The sequence below is a fragment of the Neomonachus schauinslandi genome, chromosome 3, assembly GCF_002201575.2.
Source record: "Neomonachus schauinslandi chromosome 3, ASM220157v2, whole genome shotgun sequence".
Lineage (NCBI taxonomy): Eukaryota > Metazoa > Chordata > Mammalia > Carnivora > Phocidae > Neomonachus > Neomonachus schauinslandi.
Window position 1 is genome coordinate 139,698,213 of NC_058405.1, and position 24,627 is coordinate 139,722,839.

General features: G+C 35.7%; 1 protein-coding gene across 1 annotated transcript in view; it reads right to left on the reverse strand.

The window, feature by feature from the left end:
• CCDC141 (coiled-coil domain containing 141) overlaps positions 1–24,627 on the reverse strand; it is a 182,679-nt gene that overhangs the window by 114,538 nt on the left and 43,514 nt on the right. Inside the window, exons 3-5 of the mRNA XM_021703177.1 lie at positions 15,008–15,199; positions 11,309–11,417; positions 6,668–6,921 (exon numbers count right to left, since the gene is read on the reverse strand). Of these exons, the coding sequence (XP_021558852.1) occupies positions 6,668–6,921; positions 11,309–11,417; positions 15,008–15,199 (555 nt within the window). The remainder of the gene's footprint in view (positions 1–6,667; positions 6,922–11,308; positions 11,418–15,007; positions 15,200–24,627) is intronic.

Here is a 24,627-nt window from a genome sequence, read left to right on the forward strand (position 1 = left end):
ACAAAAAACAAAAAACTTACCACTAAACTAGGCACTTTTATGTTATCTCATATTAATTTAAGCTGGTCAATCATTCAAGCTCTAAGTTCTATTTAGAAGATAGCATCATATAAAGGAGAATATACTTGCACGTATGTGTATGTGTACATGCACGCACACTCACACACACACAGTTTTATAGCTGCCCACCAGGTACAAGACTGGTGTCCTGAGGCTGTGCTTATATGTGCCATCTTTGATGTAATTTTAATTGCCTATTGACAAGGAGTATGATTACATATGGTTACATAATTATGATATGCATGGTACTCAAATTATAAAACCTTACAAATGTGAATTCTATTACCCTTTTCCCCCCTGCAAAGATTTGTATCTTATAAGTATGTGTGATCTGGATAGTAAAAAGAAATTATCTGCCCTTATGTCTTACTTAATTCTCTTAGATGTCTTTGACACTGTCTTGTACAAAGAGACCATGAATAACTTAGTTTTAATTTATTTGTTTGTCTCACTTATGCCTGATTGGAGCAATTGAGAAAAATTACATTCATAAATCTTCTTGCCAAGATAATTAATTATGCACAAAATATTCCAAGCTGCTTCTGATTTTCATTAATGAAGCAGATTATGTGTAAAATAAAATGCTGCTGGAGTTGGGAAGAAAGGTCAGCCAGCCGCTCATCTTTAAGTGTAAAGCAAGTACACATTTTTACATCTGAAAAACAATGATAAAGAGAGAACATGCTATGATTATGTTTATCAGACTATCACATCCCAATTAAGATAGAAAAGCATGTGGTTTTCATTTGTTTCTTACCCTGTGATGGAAATAAATCTTACGTCACCATCATTCTGGTCAGTTAATTTCTTTTCCAAAGGAAAATTAGCTGAACTATATAGTTCAAAGCATTAGGCCATAAACACTTAGAAACAGAGAAGCACTAAATGCATCTTTTAAATGGCCCTTATGAGAGAAGATGTGTCAGATATTCAGACATCCACATTATTATTCATCAGTAATCTTTGCTCTAATTTTCTACTTAATTTTCCTTTTTCTTAAGTGGTTATAATGATTGACAAAGCTGGTATTTTATCATTGTAAGATTTGACAGCTCTTTTGTTCCTCTAAAATAAGTACGGAATTGAGAAAAAAGTCTTTGCCTTCCACTGAAACATGTGCCTCTGTATCAACTCATGGTTCCACAATGTTCTAGGCTTATCAGGTAGATCATCCAGGAACATGATAGACATAGAGCCCAAATTACTCTCTAACAGAGTCACATCTGACTTGGTGTTGCTGCTGCTGCCACCGTTTACCATTGCATCAACAAAACTTTAAAATCGAATATTCCAAAAAACTTAAAAACTTAGGCAAGATAATTATGCTTGTATCTACCTGGATTTTAAAATACTTCCTTGTTCATACAATTATCAACACACTAAGCATGAATTATTGTTTATAATATTGAGAAACTGGAGAGACTATACTTCCTCATCAATAAAATTTTGTTTAAATTGTTTAATAGCTTTATATCATGACAGATTGTTAACTACACTTATCCTGAGGAGCATGAGCATCACATAATATGTAGAATTGTCAAAACATTGTTGTACACCTGAACCTAATATAACATTGGATGTCAACTATACTTCAATAAAAAAAACTATGCTACATTCAAATAGTGAAATACTATATTAAAATGATACATTGTACTTTTGACCAAGAATATACCTATGATTTGTTCAATTTAATTTAAAAAATCAGGTAATAATATAGCATACATAGGTTAATTCCATTAATTTTTACGTGTTTTGTTAGGTGTTTCTTTAATAAATGTGTGTGTGCCTGTGACTGTGCTCATGCTTATATAAAGTTCTAGAAGGTGGCAGTATGCCAAATGCTAATAGCAATTATCTATATGGATAGTGATCTAATCTACATTTTTAACAAATGAGCATTATTAAGTGACAAGCAGAAACAAATACAACTTTTTAAGCAGGTTCCACGTTCAGCACAGAGCTTGATGTTGGGCTCGATCTCACAACCCTGAGATCATTGACCTAGCTGAAATCAAGAGTTGGATGCTTAACCAACTGAGCCACCCAGGTGCCCCTCTTTTTGTTTTAAACTACTCATTGAATGCCCATTGAACAAGTATGGCTGTTGAGATCATCAAAGTAAGTTTTATTTAATCATACCTTTTGAACTCAAGACAAATAGTGAGATTAGCCTCAACGCAAGAATAGTCTTTACTTGAGCATGGTGGTAGAAGTGGGTAGGAGTATAGGAGTATGTAATATGTTGGGTCTTCACTGTCGTTTTCAGGTAGGATAACAAAAAATGCTAATACTAATATAGCAGTTCTATGTGGCAGGTACTCTTCTAAGCACTTGGCATTATAATATCTTGCTTGATGATCCTAACAACACTTTGAAGTAGGTATATTATATCTACATTATACAGAAAACTGAGTCTGAGGGAAGTTAAATAATTGCTCAGTTACTCAGCTAGTAAGTGATGGAGCCAGGACTTTAACTCAGCCAACAGTCTGGACCCAGTATCTTTGCTCTTACAAGGTAGCACACAGAAGCAACAGTTATTTTTTTTTAAAGATTTTATTTATTTATTTGAGATAGAGAGAATGAGAGACAGAGAGCATGAGAGGGAGGAGGGTCAGAGGGAGAAGCAGACTCCCCGCCGAGCAGGAAGCCCGATGCAGGACTCGATCCCGGGACTCCAGGATCATGACCTGAGCCGAAGGCAGTCGCTTAACCAACTGAGCCACCCAGGCGCCCCGCAACAGTTATTCTATTAATTATTCCAGTTGTCACTGGTGTTAACAAGAGAAAATATAACATGGGGTATTTTAAGATTAAGAGCCTAAATTTGATATTTATGGAAATGACTAACTTATTTACTGGCCAATTTTATTAAAAATAACATTTATTTGTATTGTTATTTTTAAATGGATTTTTGTTTGGGACTGTTAGAAATGGAGTCTAATTGAAAGCCTAGTTCTCTTAACCACAAATACACATTCTTTCCCAGGGGAAAGAATATAGACCAGGTGAGAAAGAATTCATAGGTTGTAAGGCTTAACCAAAGAGAGGGAAGACAAGGAAACTAATATTTTGTAAGTTCCTCTTAGAATGCTAGGCATTGTGTTACATGTTTTATACAAGTTATTTCATTTAATCCTTAGAACAACTCTGTGAATTAAGAGTTATTATTCCCAATTTAAATATGAGACTCATTAAAACAATGAGATACCACTAAACGCCTGTCAGAATGGCCAAAGTCCAAGACACTGATAACACTGATAATGTTGAGCAGGATGTGGAGCAACAGGAATTTTCATTGCTGGTGGGAATGCAAAATGGTACAGCCAGTTTGGAAGATGGTCTGGCAGTTTCTTATAAACATACTCTTACTATATATGAGCCAGCAGTGTATTCCTTGGTATTTACCCAAATGAATTAAAACTTATGTCCATACAAAGATCTGTACATGAATTCTTACAGCAGTTTTATTCATAACTGCCCAAACCTGGAAACAACCAAGATCTCCTTTGGTAAGTGAATGGATAAATAAACTGTGACAAATCCAGACAATGAACTGTTATTTAGCACTAAAAAGAAATGAGCTATCAAGCCATGAAAAGATATGGCAGAATCTTAAATGCATATTACTAAGTGAAAGCAGACAATCCAAAAAGGCTACATATTGATTCCAACTATATGACATTCTGGAAAAGGCAAAACTATGGAAACAGTAAAAAGATCTGTGGTTGCCAAGGATTAGGGTGAACGAGGGATGAAGAGGCAAAACACAAAGGATTCTTAGGGCAGTGAAATTATTCTGTATGCTACAGTGGTGGATATATGTCATTATACATTTGACTAAAGCCACAGAATATATTGCACCAAGAGTGAACCTTAACATATACTATAGATTTGGGATGATAATGATGTATCAATTTAGGTCACTGATTGTAACAAATGTACCACTCTGGTGCAGGATGATGATAGTGGGAGAGATTGTATATGTGTGGGAAGAAAGGGTACTCTGTACTTTCCTCTGTTTTACTGTGAATCTAAAACTGCTCTAAAGAATAAAGTCTACTTTAAAAAAGCACCTCCTCAATAAAAACACACAATCCTCCTAAAAAAGATGAGACCCCATAAGTTAGAGGACTCACTGAGTCTTTCTGATTTCCAGGGATGACAAGGTACCTGGATTTCCCTTAAGTATGTGACTGGGTCAAAATGTTAATTTTGAAACTTGGAAGCCCTCGAGGTAGGGGTGGGGTCATGAACTCAATGCAGAGAGGTAAGAGGAAAGTTTCTTGAAAGGCACAGCAGCTCTGGGAACATGGGGTCAGGTCAGGATTAGGGGAGAGAAGAGAGGGACAGGGAGAGAGAAAGACAGTGGTATATAAAGGACTCACAACAGAGAAGACAGGGAACTTTGGAAATGTTTGTCTGATAAACAATTTTAAGTTCATTCTTGTCCTAAGGATTAATTTTCCTTTGTTATGCCCAAATCCTCAGTAAAAGACTATGGCACTGGATAACAGTATTCTTGGTAAGGAGCATGTAAAGGTTGGGGTAGGCAAAGAGCTATACTGGGGAGTGGGTGGGGGTCGGCAGGCAAAGCACAGCAGAAACAAGACAGCAGTGGGCAGGAGTCTGGGCAAAAGGGCTGAGAGTGGAGGTGGGTTAGAAAGTGTATGGTGGGGAAAAATGAAGGGGGGAAATCAGAGGGGGAGATGAACCATGAGAGACTATGGACTCTGTGAAACAAACTGATGGTTCTAGAGGGGAGGGGGGTGGGGGGATGAGTTAGCCTGGTGATGGGTATTAAAGAGGGCACGTATTGAATGGAGCACTGGGTGTTACACGCAAACAATGAATCATGGAACACTACATCAAAAACTAATGATGTAGGGCGCCTGGGTGGCTCAGTTGGTTGGGCGACTGCCTTCGGCTCAGGTCATGATCCTGGAGTCCCGGGATCGAGTCCCACCCATCGGGCTCCCTGCTCAGCGGGGGGTCTGGTTCCCCCTCTGCCCTCTTCCCTCTCGTGCTCTTTGTCTCTCATTCTCTCTCTCTCTCCAATAAATAAATAAAAATCTTAAAAAAAAAATCTTTAAAAAAAAAAAAAAAAAAAACTAATGATGTAATGTATGGTGATTAACATAACATAATAAAAAAAAAGTGTATGGTGACTTGAGGGGGAGGCAATAAAATTCAAGCAGAATGTATGACTGGAGGCCTCTGCATTTGGGCCTCTGCTCTATGCCACCTCCTCAGAGAGGCTTTCTCTGATTAAAAGTAGACCAACACAAGACAAATTCATTGCCTTATCTGATTTTCTTGAAAGCGCTTATCATCGTTCATTTGGTTATGGTATGCCTTTCTAATCACACTAGAACAGTGGTTCTCATCTGGGGGTGATTTTGCCCCCCAGGAACATTTGGCAGTGTCTGGAGACATTTTTGGTTGTCACAACTGGAGGATATTCTGCAGACATCTAGTGGGTAGAGGCCAGGGATGCTGCTCAACATTCTAGAGTACACAGGATAGCCCCCAAATTATCTAGCACCAACTGTCAATAGTGCTGAGATTGAGAAGCTGCATTAGAAAGGAAATTCCTGGAGGAAAAGGACTTTGTCTTGTGTGTTGTTATTCCCAGTACTTATAATAGCACCTGGCACATGGTAGGTACTCGATAAGCATTAGTTGAAGGGTTGATCATCATTGAAGTCTTCATTTTTCCAGCCTGAAATAAGAATCAGTTTCTCTTGGCCTCATATATGCTCCCAGCTATAGGTCTGTCTCCAATCTGGATCAGAGCAGCAACAGAAAACATGTGAAGAGACTCCTTCCCCATGCATCCAGGCCAGGAGGCCTCTTCCACATATTTCTCCCTGAAAATCCCCTCTCTTTACTCTGTACAGATTTCAGCACGGGACTGGGACAGTTAGAAATATTGCAATAAATATCCCACCTACTTAATTTGGAGGTTTGCAAAGAGTGCTATCCATGCTTACCCTTACGTAATTGGGACAAAAGAAGTGCACAGCAAGCATATTGACAACTGACCAAAGCCGAGCCTGCAGTTGGGGCAATGAGCTCTAAAAAGCCTGCAAACACGAACCTCTTGCCCCAAAGCCCTCTAACTGCTGACATCCAGCCACAGGCCAAGGTCATATTTCTTCCTTGGTCCCAGGCCATTCTTCTAAGAACACTCCTTGGGGCTGACAGACTTTTTCACTGGCATTAGTAGCAATGTACTACACAGTTCAGCACCATCATGCCTCGCCAACTTTCAAGAAAGCTACAATTTATATTTCAGAATTTCAAGGAACTGTGTCTAAAAGTTAACCTGGAAGGAGGTCAGAAAGAGAATCCAACAGTAGAACACAGTCATTTTCAAAACTACCCACAGGTACTCTCCCATTTATAAAAGCAATATTATGATGAGAGGAGATAAAAATCTTTGTTTTTCATTTAACTTATGTAGAAAACAGTATGTTAGTTTGGACCAAAGACCAAAGAATTTGACCATAACAACTGAGGAAACATCCCAGGAAACAGCTAGTCCACACAATAATCCAACTTCATTAGCTGAGGTCAGGACATCATCAACTCCCCTTTGGGTTACCTGATTTTCTTGCTGGTCCCACTGAAATAACTGCAGAACCTGACCCAATTCTTGCTGCTGTTGCTTCAGGTCCTTGTCGAGTTGCCGTCTCCTATCTTGTAGAAGCTCAAGAAGGCTGTCAATCTTCAGACAGCTGTTATGAGCTCCCTGAATCAACTCAGGATTCACATTAGGTCCATCACACTTGAATTTTTCTATGAAGTCAGTGAGCTGTTGACTTTTGTTTAAAAGGATTAGAGATCGTTCTAAGAGTTCTAGAAGAAAATTAGAAAGAAAAAAGAATAGTGACATGAGCAAGCTTTTCTATAATAATATTCAAACTCTTGTATAATTTAAAACATATATAACCTTTATGTTAACAATAAATTGTACTGTAAGGAATCAAAACGTGTAAATAGAAAATGTCTGTGATACATCTGGTCAGATAACATGACCTAACAATTTCTGTAGCATTAACTGCCAAATGATAAGTTGCTGCAGTTCGGTGACAGTGTAATTCAGGAAGGGAGGGGAAAGATCATGGGACTTGAGCTCTGTGTCAGTTGGTTTTTAGTGTTGTGATGCTGGTTAAGGTGCCTGCCACCCTTGATGTGTTCTACGCTCTGAAGCGAATGGACTAATTCTGAAGTTTAAAGGCTATGACCAGGAGTCATCCATGACACATTCCTCTCCCTTATTACCAATATCTGTCAATTCCACCCTCTGTCTCCTGCGTGTGTTTACTGCTCCCCTTCCCTACTACAGAAAACATTATTTGCTGCCTGGACTTGTGCAGCCACCTCTTGCATCCTTCTCCAATCCATTCATCTATTCTCTATATGTTAGCCAGACAGATCTTTTCTAAATACACTACATCATATACATGCACACACACGCACACAATGGCTTTCAATTGCCTTAGAATTAAGGACAGACCCCTTGACATGATTTTAGGTCTGGCATGGTCTGGTTCCTATCTTCCCTTTCAGATTATCTCAATCTCTCTACTCTTCATCCCTCTCTTTTTAACTATATCACAAATCTGACATTCCCTTCTGCCCCAGAACTTTTAACTGTGTCCTCTACCAGGGACATCCTTTTTTTTTTTTTTTAAGATTTTATTTATTTATTTGACAGAGAGAGAGACGGCGAGAGAGGGAACACAAGCAGGGGGATGGCGAGAGAAAGTAGCAGGCTTCCCGTGGAGCAGGGAGCCCGATGTGGGGCTCGATCCCAGGATCCTGGGATCATGACCCGAGCCAAAGGCAGACGCTTAATGACTGAGCCACCCAGGTGCCCCCAGGGACACCATTCTTAATCCCTTCCTTCTCCACCATTACTCTGCTCATACTTTAGATCTTACTCAACTGCCAATTCCTCAAGGGATAAACCAGACTGAATCAAATCCTATACCAAATCAAATACTATTAATTGTTCTCATTAACAGCTCTTATCACAACTATAGTTTTATACTTATGTGTTGGGTTAGTTGATTAAGGTCTCCCTTTGCCACCAGGCTCCAAGGCAAAATGAAGACAGTGACCATGACAATATCCCCAGCACTTAGTATAGTGATTGGCACAGGACAAATGTCCAATAATTTCTGCAGAATGCTTGAATGAGATCAAATGTATTAAGAGAGAGGGAAGAATTAAGAGAGCTATAAGTGCTAGAGATCAGCGGTTCTCTAGAGATGTAAAAAAGATTTTGAGAAGGCATGAGATTTTGTGATAGGAAAGTGATGGAAACAGAAGCCACGTTACCAGGTTGAGAAGTGGGGACATAGTTATGAAGTGAAGTCAACAAGACAGGGCAATCTTTGAGACATTTGCTGTTAGAGGGGAGAAAAAAAAAAAAGAGAATATCAGCAGGGTTGAATATACTGTTTTTTTAATTTTAGGACAGGGAGAACTATGAAGAACACCCAGAGACTAAGTACCTTACCTAGCATCACACAACTAGAACTGGACTAAGCAGTCCTAAAAGCCACATGTTCTGATCAGAAGCTCAGTGTTCTTTTCACTCTCCCACGGCACTCTGAACAGTTTTCTAACATTTGGCAGTTAACTGCACAGCAATAATGAGGCTGTGGTAGTTGGGCCAGTTATCTCTTTTAACTTGACACTTTTTTTTTGGAGAGCTGGAAAAGAGAATGAGATAAGTGAAGATATTGTGATGAGAGAGTTTGCAATGAAAAGGAAAGAATTTGAAGTAGTTTGTGTCACATGACTTAGATCTGTCCAGTGAAGTATTAGATGGTGTTATCTGTTTAGAGTGAGGAAGGTGTGATTATGTGCACTGGGCAATTTTATTGGGAGTTAACGATGCAAAGCAATGAACAACAAAAATAACTTGAACCAAAAAGAGGATGAGATGATTCAAACAAAGTAAGAAAAGGCAGGGATAACATTAGAATAAATCTCTCAAAGAAATGGAAGCAAACATTAACAAGATGGGAGAGGCAGGGGCAGAAAAAAAACCTACCTATCTAGAGCAAGTTCTTATGTAGAAGGGAAAGAAATAACTTGAAAACAAGCTGAAGACAGGTTATAGAGGGCCTTGTGTAGCAAACTGAAGAGTTTTAATTTGTTCATCTTATGTTAATCAGTATACTGATTCTCTCTACATATGTATACATAATTCCTTTGCGTTGAAGAGTTTGTTATGATATTGTGAAAAGTTACACACACACACAGAGGAAATGTGGGCAAGTGGCAGGGTTTCCACATAGTACTTCTTTTCTTCCTTTCCATAACTAGTTCTTACACACTATACTTTTCAAATGAGAGAGGGAAGCATAGCTCTAAGGGCAAGGGCATTGCAGACTGACAGTAGAACAGGCCACCTGTTCTGGTTCCTACAGAATAAATACAATTAGCCAAAATTTCCATTTGCAATCTTTTTCTGGTTCTCTGTTTCACATCTGCCAAAATAATATAACTACTACCATAGTACCACTAGGAATGGAGTCTCTGGCCAAGGCTACTTGTAAACTGTACCCAGGCTAAAATCAGTCTATCACTGCTACCAAGATAGTCATTAAAGTGGACAAGTATTTCCCTCAGTTTCCTCTGTAAGTCTCTGTTTCTTCCTCTGTTGAGTTCTTATACCTTAACTTTTTTATTGTTTGTGATTTCCTAGTAATTTATTCCATCAGTTGATCATACAAAGTGATGTATTTTTCCTTAAAGTTAAACTCTCTAGATAGAATATCATGAACTTCAAGAAATACAAAATCTCTATGGTATGTTTATTTTAAAGATCATATTTTTGCATACATAAAACCCTACTTTCTGACATAATGCCTTGTGATGTGAGGCAAGTAAATATTTAATAAATTTTTATTATTTGTTTTGATTGTCATTATATCTAAGAAAGTTTATACTAAAGTAGATTTTATACTAATACCTATAGTTTGCCATACTTAAGTATAAATTACAAATTCAAGATGGATAAATGACGGATGTACATAACTTAAGTGAATTTATAACTTGCTAAGCAATCTTTTTAAAAGAGTAATTTCTAAAAAGTATCAAAGTCACAGTCTTGGCACTGACTATGACTTTGAAATATTATGGGTGATATTTCTTCCTAAAAATTTTTTAAATATTCTAAATGTTCCTCAGTGGGATGGTGTTTCCTAAACTCATTCAAATATACTTTCAAATATACACAAAAGTAGAGAAAATAGTATAATGAACTCCAATGAACCTATATCTCAGCCACATATAAAATACATATTTAAGAACATTTAAGAACAAGGAAGTGATAATATGATTGTTCCTGAGCAGAAGCTTCTTAGGTATCATGTTCATTTTAAGAAGACTTTGGAAAACTGGAGGGTTCAGTTGTGATCCTTCAGGGCTTAGAATCAATTTTTTCCTCCTTAATGTCCCTGTAGTGCCTTGTTTATTGCTCCAGTTTATATCATTGTATTGTGTCTTACATTGGAATTAAATACAAATAACACTCAATAAACATACTTCGGGTTGGATGCTATTCTACATCATGGAGATTCAGATTGTACTAATTCCTGCCTTCCAGAGTCTCACCATCTGGTGATAGGGACAAATATGGAAATGAATTGTTACTACATAGTAAGTGGGTGGTGTAACAGGGACCCACAGGTAACCCGCCAATAAATGTGTACATGCCCCAACCAAACTGTAGGCTTCCTGAGGAAAAAGTCCACTATCTCCCCCTTTTTTAATAACTATAATAGTGAAAGATGATTTTCCTTATCCAGAGCTGTTATTTAAAGGCTGATCTTCATTTCTTGACCCTGAGAAGGAACATTCACTGAATTCAACAATTTATTCAACCAAGAAATATTTCCTGAGGATCCACCATGTGCCGACATTGCTAGATGCTGAGGATACAAGGAAGAACAAGGTGAGAACGGCTTCTGACCTCAGGAGCCAAAACCTAGCAGACTGAATAACTGACTCTCTGGAGGCTGTTCTCTAACATCCCCTTAGAATCGTTTACAACTATGTCTTTTTTGAAACAGATGACCAAAAATAAAGCTTTATGTAAACTTTCTTGGAACAATTTGAGGTATAAACAGATAAATTTAAAATACATTGTCACACATGAGCATTCTCACATGAACATATTATAAAACCTCTAAAAACTTATGTGAGGAATAAACATATTTCTTGCCTTTGGTATGATGTTCGTGAAGCTGAAGAAGTGATTTTAAGGACTCAGCACTCTCAAACTCCTGGGTGTTCTGGAGGAAATCTTCAGCTTGGTCTATTTTAATAGCAAACTACAACACAAATACAAGGGAAAGACATTTAAAAAAATGAAAATCAGTGTGCCACTTTGGGTGATTTGTAGATTTTTTCATGAATTCATGACCTAGCTGACTGTATATGTGTTTGTGTGCTTATATGATGATGTGTGTGTTTGTGTGTGGGGGGGGGCTGAGGGTGTTTGTATGAGGCCGTGTGTTTACATACAGTCAATTTACAAAGTGCGAAAGAACTTTCTTCTTCCTTTCTATTCCTTTCATACATGGATATATGTCATATATGCAGAAATAATTTAACTTGTTTACTGATAAGTGTCTATTGAAATTTTCAACTAAAATTATTGTGTCTATGTAACAAAGCAGCCACTTTCAGCATATAAAGCAGTTTGTCAAACAATAACCAGAAAGTTTGCTAAAAACAATCAATAAAAGTTTGGTTAACCAGTAACCTATGTAATTATAAGTAAACATAATTTAAGAACCCACTTAGAGGGAAGGTTGAAATACAATAAATGTTTCCTTCTGTGATTAGACCTAGAACCAAAAAAATGTAACTTTCAAAATAACACAAGTCTAATCCCCTTACTACACTGATCTTAACAAAAAGGCTAAGAAGTAATGTCTAATACCATTTCTTACACAAAACAGGAAAGTGATCTGAAGAGATACACACCAAGGGATTACCTTTATGAGAAGGAATGAGATTAAGGATGGGGGGGTGAACTTCTACCTTTTAAATCTATAATTCGTAATTTTGTTTGTATTTTTATCAATGATCTTATGCATTCTTTATATAAATAAAAATGAGATTAGATACAGCAAAAATAAAAAAAGGAAAATTTTTCCTCTGTTTAAAAAAAAAAAAAAAAAGAGCTATTTCGCATCCTAAATGGTGAGGAATATGACCCATCTCTCTTTCTCCTTGGAGGAAATAGGAAGGAGAGGTATTTGAAATGCTGGTAAAATTCTCAGGGGAATAATCTTAGAAAAAATTTTAGAAGAGGGTAAAACATATTTGGTTCTACCAGTACAGTACATCCATGGTAGTAGACATAGTAGTAGTCTAGCTAGACAGTAGTTGCTTTGTTTTAGAACTCAGATTCAAAAGTTTAATCAATAGGTTTACCTTTGTATCAGGTATTGAATAAACTCATAAAGGTAAACTATCAGTGAGAAAGACACAAAAGCTTATCACATGCTTATCTTTTTTTTCAAGTTTTCTCCAAACTATCATCTATGAATTTAATGATTTTTAATATTTTTTGTAATTATTCGATTAACAAGTTCTACTACATTTTGATTATTACCATAGCCACATAAAATCCAGTTATAAATGGCATGGAATGATGAGAGAGAGACTAATGAGCATGTTCTCTTTGGAAATATGGAGAAGGCCTCCACTACCGTGTTAGAACAATCTGGTGGATACCAGCCACTGTCGCTTAGGGACAGTGTTCCTAATGTGCAGCATAGTGTCTAATAAGAGAATAACCTGTCTGATGGTTAAGTCAGTGAATCAGAAACAGCCCCGTAATAATTATCAACCATGCAATAAGAAGTCATTTCATATTTTTATGGAACTGCATGCATCATAGTTCAATAAGGGAATCCTATCCACACATCATTTACAACTTTAATTCATTCCATTTCTGATAGCTTATTTTAAGGGTATTCTTCAAAGAGAAGTTTCAAAACAAACAAGCAAACAAACAAAACCAACCCTAGAAGGTGATTTGATTTTTCTCTGCAGAACATTACAAAAAGTTTTGGAGTCACTGTATAACTTATAACATATTTCAACTGTTATTTGAAATTAAAATAAATAAATAAGCAAACAATGTGCTACTCAGAAAAATTTTCCCTAAAGTTCTGTTAACTTTTACCTTATGGATATTTTCTATTGCCCACTTTTCTTTTTGCATCTTGCACAGGATAGAATTAGCAAGAGTGGAACACTTTGCAAAGACCCTATTCTCATCATTATTATTATTATTGTTAATCAGTGATGAAAATAGTTTGGCAACACAAGGGGCAGGAAAGGAGTTTGCCTTCAGCTTAGTACTAAGTGACCCACAAAACTGGAAGCAGGATAATACAAGAAACCATATCTTTTCTCCAAAAATCAGAGTGATGGGCTGAATTATGAGTTGGCTTAGTATTTCCTTTTACTTCATGCAATATCTGGGAATAATTTCTTATCAGAGAGAAAATCAGCTGGCATTAATGCTACTACCCCATGAGAAACAAATATTGGGCCTAATATCTGAAGAAAGATAATTTCCTGTGCTCAAATGAGTTGAATTTCAAGGGCAGTTGACATCTATACCCCACTTACTGAGATGGAATGAATCAGATGTATCTACAATTTGACCCTGTAGGTGCATTTCACCTGATTTCTGTTCAGGAAAGAAAACTACATGTGAAATTTTTCCCAAGATGATCTGTAAAATGAACCATAGTTGGGCTTCTTTATGCAAACTGTGGAAAACAAAACTTAAAAGTTACAATAAGGTTTTGGCTCCTTCTTTTACTTTTAAACAAGTTCATGATGCATGAGATTGTCTACCCCAATTTTTATGTTCTATTACTAATCTTCCTTCCTTCATTATTTTGGATTTAAGACCTAAATTTTGAGTTTGGAAATGTCATATTTTTCAAAGCTAGTGCTTTATCATAATGAAGCAGTGCTCTCCCATCAAGATGAATGTACTGCCACTTGACAGAGAAGTCAAAAGTGAAATTTCCAGTAACTGTCTTACACCAAATACAACACCTCTTTTGATGATGTTCTTTGAATCTCACATTTTGAAATTGGGAACTGTGAAAACATCTCAGAATTCAAGAAAAGTCACAGGAGGAAATGACCTTCTTAGGTCCAGGACTTTTCTTTGTTAAATTTTTAATGAGTTCAAACTATGAATCCAACTATATGCCTTTGGAAAGTACTCTATAAAATGCTATGCTTACAAGTCAATTATTCTATAGAATATTCCTCAATTTCCTTTTCATAAATAGCAGAAGAAATTCTATCCTCCATCTTTAAGTCAACAAGAACACTTTAGACCAACATTTCCTAATAATGTAAAATTAGGGATAATTGTTTGATTTAGTAACTGTATTACCATTTTCTAAAGAAAGTAATAAATCATAGTGACTTACGGATAAGAGTTTCTATTTTTACTTAATATTTTACTTAATTTTAATTAGCTGTACTTAGGGGTTTTTAAAAATACTTTATTTATTTATTGGAGCGAGGGAAAGCACAAGCGGCGGGGAGGGGCAGAGGGAGAAGAAGACTCTCCACTGAGCAGGGAGCCCGACAATGCTGGATTCTATCCCAGGATCCCATGATCAAGACCTGAGCCTAAGGCAGACCCTTAACCGACTGAGCTACCTAGGTGCCCCCTTAGGGTTTTTTTTTGAAGAGTTACATTTAAAATATTAACAATTTTATGTTTTGGCAATCAAAAATTAAATGTATTGTATATAACTTGGTCATTCTGCCATTTTAAAAACTGATTGTAATGTCTATTTGTAGAAATAAAACATCTTCAGGAGTGCTATCTATTTGCTCTGATGTGAAAGTAGTTTTTTTAAACACAAACCTCCAATGCATTTTCAAAAAATTCAGAGCTCAACCTGAGGAGCTCCCTTCTTCCTTCAAGCATGGAGACAAGGGCTGCCCATGCTTCACCCAAGGTGTTGGCCATGGCATCATAGACCTGACTCTGATCCTTGTTCTCTTCAGCTGTCTTGTCTGCTTCCTGCAAGAGTTCCCATACCTGATCTTCCAAAGCCTAAGTGCAGGAAAGAAAAGAGTGTCATTCAATGTAAGAACCTGGAATCATATTTTAAACATTTGGAAATTTTAAATTGCATGTGGTCTAAGAAGGTTTAGAAAGAATTTATAAACAAAAACTACAATGTAGGCAGATAGATCAAGTAGACAGAAGGGAGCAATGGAAATTGCGATAAGCTAGAAAGCATGGCCGGGCTAAAGGCATTCACTTTTAAACATTGTTCAAACACTGTAGGGATTTATCAAAGGTACACATTTACATTCCCAGAGGTCCAGAATTTTATGTTGACCTCACATTTCAAAAAAAAAGGAAAACTAATTGGAACACATCTGGAAGAGAGTGATAAAGAAAAAAAAATTATGAGAAATGAACCTAGTAAAACTCACTTTATTCTAAATAATTATTATTGTTAATATGCTTGTGAAGCTTAATATAAATGCCACAAACAAGTTCTTAAAAGAGAATATTCAAAATATAAAAATTAGAATATTTATAACTGGTAATACAGATTTTTTGAACAAAATATGGAAGATAAAGGGGACCATGTGTTTACATAATGTTTCATTTAGGGATAGGAGGAGGAGCTCACAGATTCTGTTTCATTCTTAAAGTTGGCACCAAAAAATGGGAAAGGCTTTACAAATATAATAGACTAAAAATAATATGAGTAAATTCTAAAATATCAGCAGAAAAGGGGACTAAAATGGGATAATGCAAAAGAAAACAAAAGACATAAAGAGCATATTTATCAGGATACTAAAAAAAATAAAACATAATGACAGGAATATGATTAAATACCAGTTAATAACACCAAAAAAGTGGATGCATTAGCTTTCTCAATTAAAAGACAAATATTACCAGGTTAAGCTTTAAAAAAAGTCAACTAATTTATGTTTGCTAGAGACATCCCTAAAGACATAACTTTAGAAAATAAAAAGATGCGCTATACCAGGCAAAGACAAACAAAAGAAAAGAAGGACTAATGGCAGACAAAATAGAAATGTAAACAAAAAAACATTGGGATTTAAAACGGCATTTTATTTTGATAAATGGTTCAATCTACAGTAGATATAAGGTACTCATGAATCTTTATACTTATGGCATCAAAATATTTAAAGTAGATATATCTAGTCACAATGCAATAGGTAGAAATAACAAGAAGTCCAGGTAATAAAACAAATCTCTTAGAAATTTTAAGATAACACTTTAAACAATAATTCTTAGATTAAATGGAGAATAAAAACTACAATTACAGTCTGTTTTGAGAAAAATAAATAATGAGGCTATTATGTTTAATAACTTAAGATATCTAGCTAACTTTAGGCTCATATAAAATTCATAGCATTGAACAACTTTATTTTTAAAGAAAAAAACTTAATTAAACATTCAAGTCTAAATTATGGAAAAAGAATAAAATAAAATAAGAATTAAGAGATATTAATTAAGTATAAAATTATAAATTAATAAATTAGAGAAAAATATAAGAATTAATTAAAAAGAAGTTGGTTCATTGGAAAGTCAAATGAAATATAAAAATATCTGACAGATGTACATAAAAATAGCAGAGCAGATGGCTCAAATGTTTTATCCCTCTACGAAAACATTGAAAAAGCAAGCAAAAACTGTCTTAATCAACATATTGGAACTCTGGAAAGTAGTCAAAGGTTTATAGCAACTGGACAAATTTAAAAGAATAGAAGCCAAAGTATGCTTTCATACCTAATGGAATTGAGGTAGAAATCAGTAACAGAAAGTTGGAAAATTCTAAAACATGAGTATGTTAAACAACACACTTCTAAATAATCCCTGAGCCAAATAAAAAGTCTCAAGAAAAATTTAAAAATATTTCTAATTATATAAAAATAAAATACAACTTCTCAAAATTTGTGGGGTGCAGCAAAAGCAGTGCTGAGAACAAAATTTATAGCATTGAATACATATATATGAAAAGAAGAAAGATCTAAAATCAATAGTCTGAGCTTCTGTCCTAGAAAACTTGAGAAAAAAAGAGTAAAGTAAATATAAAATAAGCAGGAAAAAAGAAGTAATAAAAAATTAGAACAAAAATCAATGAAAGCAATAGAGAAAATCAATGAAATCAAAAGCTGGTTCTAAAATCAATAAAATTGTTAAACTTCTAGCCATGCTAAACAAGAAAAAAGAGAGAAGAAACCAATTACTAACATCAGAAATGAAAGAGGGGTCATAATTACTGATCCTATAAACATTAAAAGGATAACAAAGGAATATTACAACTTTGATAACTTAGATGAAATAGACAAATTCCTTGAAAGACATAATCTACCAAAACTTACACAAGGAGAAACAGATAAATAAATAAATTGAATCCATTATTTGTAACTTTTTAAACAAGAAGGCCCTAGGCCCAATGGTTTCACTGGTGAATTCTACTAAGATGTAAAGAAGTTATAGAGCTAATAAATTCAGCAGGGCTGCAGTACACAAAATTAACACACGAAAGTAAGTTGTGTTTCTTTTATACACCAAAAATAAACAATCTAAAAAGGAAATTAAGAAAACAATTCCATTATAATATCATCCAAAAGAATAAAATATCTAGGAATAAGTTTAACCAAGGAGGTGAAAGACTTGTATACAGAAAACAAAAACAAAATCATCACTAAAAAAAATTAAAGAAGGCCTAAATAAATGAAAAGACATTCCATGTTCATGGATTAGAAGATTTAATGTTATTAAAATGGCAATACTACTCAAAGCTAACTATGGATTCAATGTATCACTATCAAAAATCTAATAGTCTTTTTTTTTTTGCAGAAATCAAAAAGCTAATCCTCAAATTCATATGAAATTGTAAGGGGATCCTTATAGCCAAAACAATCTTGAAATAGGAGAACAAAGTTGAAGGACTCACACTTTCAGATTTCAAAATTTACAACAAAGCGACAGTAAACAAAACAGTGTTGTACTGTCATAAGGATGTACATATAGATAGATCAATGGACTAGAATTGAGAGTTTAGGAATACACCCATACATCTATGCCAATTGATTTTCAAGAATGGTGCCAATTCAATCAGGTAAAAACAGTTTCTTTAACAAATAGTACTGAAACTACTGGATATTATGGATATCCATAATTATAAGAATGAAATTGGACCCTTAACTTACACCATATAAAAAATTAACTCAAAATGGATCAATGATTTATATGTAAGAGCTAAAACTATAAAGTTATGAGAAGAAAACAGGGGTAAATCTTCACCATCTTGAATTTAGCAATGCTTTCTTAGATATGACCCTGGAAGCATAAGCAACAACAAAAAATAGAGAAATTGGACTGCTTCAAAATTAAGAACTTTTGAGTATAAGGACATTATCAAAGAAGTGGAAAGAAAACTTATAGAATGGAAGAAAATATATGAAAATCATTTCTCTAAAAGGGTCAAATATGCAGAATATATAAAGAACACTTCCAACTTAACAATTAATGAAAAATACCTCAACATCATTAATCATTATGAAAATGCAAACCAAAACCACAATGAGATGACACTTCACACCCACTAGGATGACCACAAATGTTTTTCACAAACAGAAAATGGTAAGTGTCAGCAAATGTGTGGAGAAACTGGAATCCTCATACATTCCTGGTGGGAATGTAAAATAGTGCAGTTGCTAGAAATGTTGGCAGATAGATGGTGGAGAGGCTTGGGAGGGGAGAATAAGAAGTCACTGCTTTGGGGCACTTGGGTGGCTCAGTCGTTAAGCGTCTGCGTTCGGCTCAGGTCATGATCCCAAGGGTCCTGGGATAGAGCCCTGCATCAGGTTCCCTGCTCTGCAGGAAGCCTGCTTCTCCCTCTCCCACTCCCCTGGTTGTGTTCCCTCTCTCGCTGTGTCTCTCTCTGTCAAATAAATAAATAAAATCTTAAAAAAAAAAAAAGAAGTCACTGCTTAATGGGTATGGGATTTCATTTTAGTGTGACGGAAATATTTCAGAACTAGATAGAGGTGGTGATTGCACAGCATTCTGAATGTACTAAATGGCACTGAATTGTACACTTTAAAATGATTCATTTTATATTCTATGAACTTCACCTCAATAAAAAAAAATTTTAAAAACTAACAGATTTAAAAAGGAACAAAATGACATATAAATAATAAAATTATATAATATTAAGATTAAGGGATATAAATGCATATAGTAAGTTTTGGATTTATTTTTAGGTATAAAAGAAATATTTTTGTTAATAAATGTCAAACTGGGATAAAATGGAAAGTTTCCTTAAAAAATATGTTAAGAAAATTGTCCTAAGAAAATCTTACCACTATTGCCCTCATCATCACTATCATTACTACCATCACCAAGGAATATATTGAATAATTTCTCAAGAAAGTATGTCCCCAACAGGTACAAATCCCAGAGAGTTCTTGTGCTTTTTCTTTTTTTTTTGGTCTTGCTTTATTTTAAGGCAAATCCCAGCTACCTCCAAGAAACAGAGACAGACATTCTACGCTGCTTAATATTCTTTGGACATAAAAAAGAAACATTCTCATTCATTTAAAAATGCTAGTATGATTCTGATGTCAAAACTTAACAAGACAGTACCAAAAATTATAGATCAATTTTACTTATGATTATATTATTCTAAATAAAATATAAGCAGATTAAATCCCACAGTATATTAAAGTATAATAAACACACAATTGTATGCATTTGTTAAAACTCAACAGCAAACAATGAATCATGGAACATTACATCAAAAACTAATGATGTACTGTATGGTGACTGACATAACATAATAAAAAAAATAAAACTCAACAAGCCATGTACTTAAAAAAGAGTGAATTTTACTGTACATAAATTATACCTCAATAAAACGGACTTAAAAAAAAAAGAACACACCATGACCAAGTAGGGTTTAGTCCAAAAGAGCAAGGTTGGCTCAATATTTGTAAATTAGGGCACCTGGGTGGCTCAGTTGGTTAAGCGACTGCCTTCGGCTCAGGTCATGATCCTGGAGTCCCGGGATCTAGTCCCGCATCGGGCTCCCTGCTCAGCAGGGAGTCTGCTTCTCCCTCTGACCCTCCTCCCTCTCATGCTCTCTGTCTCTCATTCTCTCTCTCGCAAATAAATAAAATCTTAAAAAAAAAAATTTGTAAATTAAATTAGTAATATAATTCTTTAATAAAAATAAGAAAACTCGCACTGAAAAAGTCTTGGGAAAAATACAGCATTCATTTCTAATCAAAATTCAACTTGGGAGAAGAAAAAGAACATATTGTTCCTTAATTAAAAAGAATAGTTATTTGATTTCAAGATCAAGTATCTTCCTCACTGGTAAAAATTTTAATCAGTCAAGAGTACTGTCAAGAATCCATTCCTGCTTATTAAATATTGCTTTGGAATTGTCAGTCCATGTGATTAAGTTAAAAATGTGCAATATGATTGTTTATCTGGCACACCCAAGAAAATCAACTAAATAATTATATAACTAATTTTAAAGTTCAATAAATAGGCTGGGTACAAGATAACTAAGAATCTCTGTTATTTGTCAATAATTCAAAAATTAATTTTATAGTTTGCATGTAATAAAATGTATCATCTCATATTTCTCAAAGAATTTTGGCAAATGCATACATTTAAGTAACCATCACCATAATAATTCTATTACCCCAGAAAGTTTGGTTATAGCCCTTCCCAATCAACCCTGCCCACTTCACGCCCCAGGGTGCCACTGATATACTTTCTGCCACCTTAGATTAGATTTTCCTTTTCTGGAGTTTCAAATAAATGATATCACACAGCATGTAATCTCTCCCATCTGGCTTCTTTCAATCAGCGTAAAGTTTTTGAGATTCATTCATGCTCTTGCATGTATTCTTTTCATTATGGAGTAGTATTCCACTGAATGAATATACCGTAATTTATTTAGTTACCTGTTGACATTTGGATATTTCCAATTTTAAGCTACAATGTACAGACCTATTATGAATGTTTATGTATAAGTACATAGATATGTATATGTATGAATATATTTTTTCATTTTGCTAGGTGTTTACTTAGATGTTTTCTACTGAATTTTACTTTCTTATTTATGCCATCTTGTATGTTTTTAATTTTTTATGAGAATGTTATTTTTATTCTTGGGGAAAATGTGGTGTTATTTTTGCAACTATATAAAATAGAACTATTCTGAAAAAAGCAAATAAAAAAAGCTATGCCATTGTTTTACTGGAAACAGGGGACCTGAGTTATCTCCAGCTAGAATTCTAGAGGAGTTCTTCTCTTCCTTACACTTTCAAATTATACCCCAAGACACATTATACACTTTAATTGTATTATTGTTCCCAGTTACTTGCTATTTCTCCCTGTAAGAGGATTATATTCTCATGCCTCCTAACATCAGACTTGTTCATGTGATTTGATTAAACTAATGAAATGTGAACAGGAGTTTTGGTGCCACTCCTGAGCAGAACTTTTAAGAACCAACGAGTGAAAAATGAAGGGGGGGAATCGGAGGGGGAGACGAACCATGAGAGACTATGGACTCTGAGAAACAAACTGGGGGTTCTGGAGGGGAGGGGGGTAGGGGGATGGGTTAGCCTGGTGGTGGGTATTGAGGAGGGCACATTCTGCATGGAGCACTGGGTGTTATGCACAAACAATGAATCATGGAACACGTCATCTAAAACTAATGATGTAATGTATGGGGATTAACATAAGAATAAAAAAAAAGAAAGAAAGAAAAAAAAAAACTAATGATGTGATGTATGGTGATTAATATAACATAAAAAAAAAAAATAGAACCAGTGAGTGACTCTACCATTTCTCTTTTCATAGAAGGGAATGCTCCTTCACCCTGGATCTTAAAATAAAGAAGACATGCAAAACTGAACTGTAATTACCATGAAGGTAAGATGTAATATGAGTAAGAAATAAAATCTGTTACTCTGAGCCACTGCTGGTGGGAGGCTGTTTGTACCCTAGCGCTGCCAGATACATTCACAAAGGTAAAATCTTGTATTATACATCCAAGTTTCTCTCATGCTTAATAAAGAAGGAAAATAGAATTCATAATGCAAGAAAAGAAAAAATCTAGGCCAGAGCCTCACAATGTCATCGTTAACCCAAAGTCTCGGGCAGACTGGGTTGAACATGCCAACGACCTCTTCAGAGACATGCACTGCAATGTATGTTATGATCTCCTTGGTGTTTAGGCTAAACCAGACAAATGCTTATCTAAATTTCCAGAAGAATTAGATGAAATGTTCATACATTCTGATCTAGCTATTAGAAAGCACAGTATCTGGGCATTTTCTTCTTATGTGACAAGTTTTAGATTATCTTGAGGGCTGGTTAGTTTTGTATTGTGCATGATTTTCATTTTATATTTTTTTGTCATTAAAAGGGAATAACTTGGCCTTAATTTCTACTTATAATGGGTATTAGCTCAAGAGTATGTAAGGAGAAGAAATAGATTATATTAGGAATTTTAAATTCAAGATACCTCGTTGGATGACAGACTGTATTAAGAACTGAAAGTAGGAAAACTTGATCATTCCAAGGCAGAGATTCAGGGAAGAATAAGAAATGGGCAATGAATTCATTCTAGACCAAACAAGTGAACACAACCTTTTAGTGATATTTCTCAGATTTGATAGAAAGGTGATAAGATAAATCTGAAAGTTGGCTATTTCTATATCTAATAGGGTTGTCTTTAGAGGTGTTTTTTTAGCCTTGTTAATTACATATACAATAGTATCTCTTAATACTGTTCTTTTCCCACTGAAGCGATACTTCATAAATCAGTGATGCAGAGGTTTTGGGGACAGTTTGAAGGACTATAATTCTGGCTTCCAATATTTCCTTTGGACTCTCCCATGACCTCCAGTGTGAACCACAAAAATGTTCTATTCACTGCAATCCAAAGGCCAGAACATCCTTGCAGAACCCTCTGGGTTTAATTTGGTACAAGTTGCACTTGGGATTTTCTCCAAAAAAGCCCGTAGACAGTCTGCTTTGAGGACTGGCAGAAAACTATCTGCTCCAAATTCTCTTGGAATTTAGAGCACTCTTGGGGTGCTGGGATCAGAGGCCAGGTACAGTTCAATCCTCCCCAGGGCCTCTCAAACACCATCCAAAATACTGGAGGAGAGGGATCCCGACAGTGAAATAGGCAGGATTTATGGAACAGGGATATTTCTCAGCCAATTCAAGATCTCAAGATAATGATCAGTTGAAGTATATTTCTGTTAGATTCCTGAAATGGATCATGATCTGAATCCAAAGCCAAAAATCCACCATCCAGGTGTTTGATGTTTAGCACTTAGGTCTCTGTCTTCTTCAGCCCTAAAGATCTTAGGAAGGCCATGTGACTCTTTTAGTGTTTTCCAACTTTCCATGGTTGCCCACGTACATGACACCCTATTAGCCAGCCTTCCCTTCCGAATCTGGTGCTATCTCAGATACTGCCAGCACTCAGGAAATACTGTTTATTTTAATGTAACCCCCCTATGGAGACCACCTCTTTCGTCTCTCTTCTCAAGAAAAGCAGTGCATCAGTTAGGTAGCCTGAAACATAAATCCAAGTAATGGGCTGATGAAGAGGACTAATGAACTGTGCATGCTAATCATAATGATTTCAAGTCTGTAAAGGAGACACAAGAGACCTATGTATGGTCTCATTCATATTTAAAACTCCACCATCTATCATTGGTTCTCAACTGGAATGCCCCAAAGGAGTGTCTGGAAACATGTTGAAGCATTTTTAGTTGTCACAATGTGTTTGTGTGGTGGGGAGTGGTTTGATGAAGTATTTTGCCACCAAATAGAAACCCTACTAAGAAACACTGAATGCCCTGCACATAGTGGGGGCCCAATAAATGTTTGCAGCAGAATGTGTGGGAGAGATCTAAGAGGTTTCTTTCACTTTCTCTTTTTTTTTTTAAAAGATTTTATTTATTTATTTGACAGAGAGACACAGTGAGAAAGGAACATAAGCAGGGGGAGTGGGAGAGGGAGAAGCAGGCTTCCCGCAGAGCAGGGAGCCCGATGCAGGGCTCAATCCCAGGACCCTGGGATCATGACCTGAGCCGAAGGCAGATGCTTAACAACTGAGCCACCCAGGCGCACCTCTTTCACTTTCTCTTGAAAATCATTTCACCTTATTCCTTCTAGTTGGGGCGCCTGGTTGGCTCAGTTGGTTAGGCATCTGCCTTCAGCTCAGGTCATCATCTCAGGGTCCTGGGATCCAGCCCCACGTTGGGCTTCCTGCTCATTGGGGAATCTGCTTCTTCCTTTCCCTCTGCCCACTTGTGCTTTCTCTTTCATGTTCTTGCTCTCTCTCTAAGTGTTCTTAGACTGGACCAAAATTAATTTGTCCCCTTATTCCCTAAAATGCCACCCCCTCAGCATTTCCAACAGTGGGAAAACCCCTGACAATA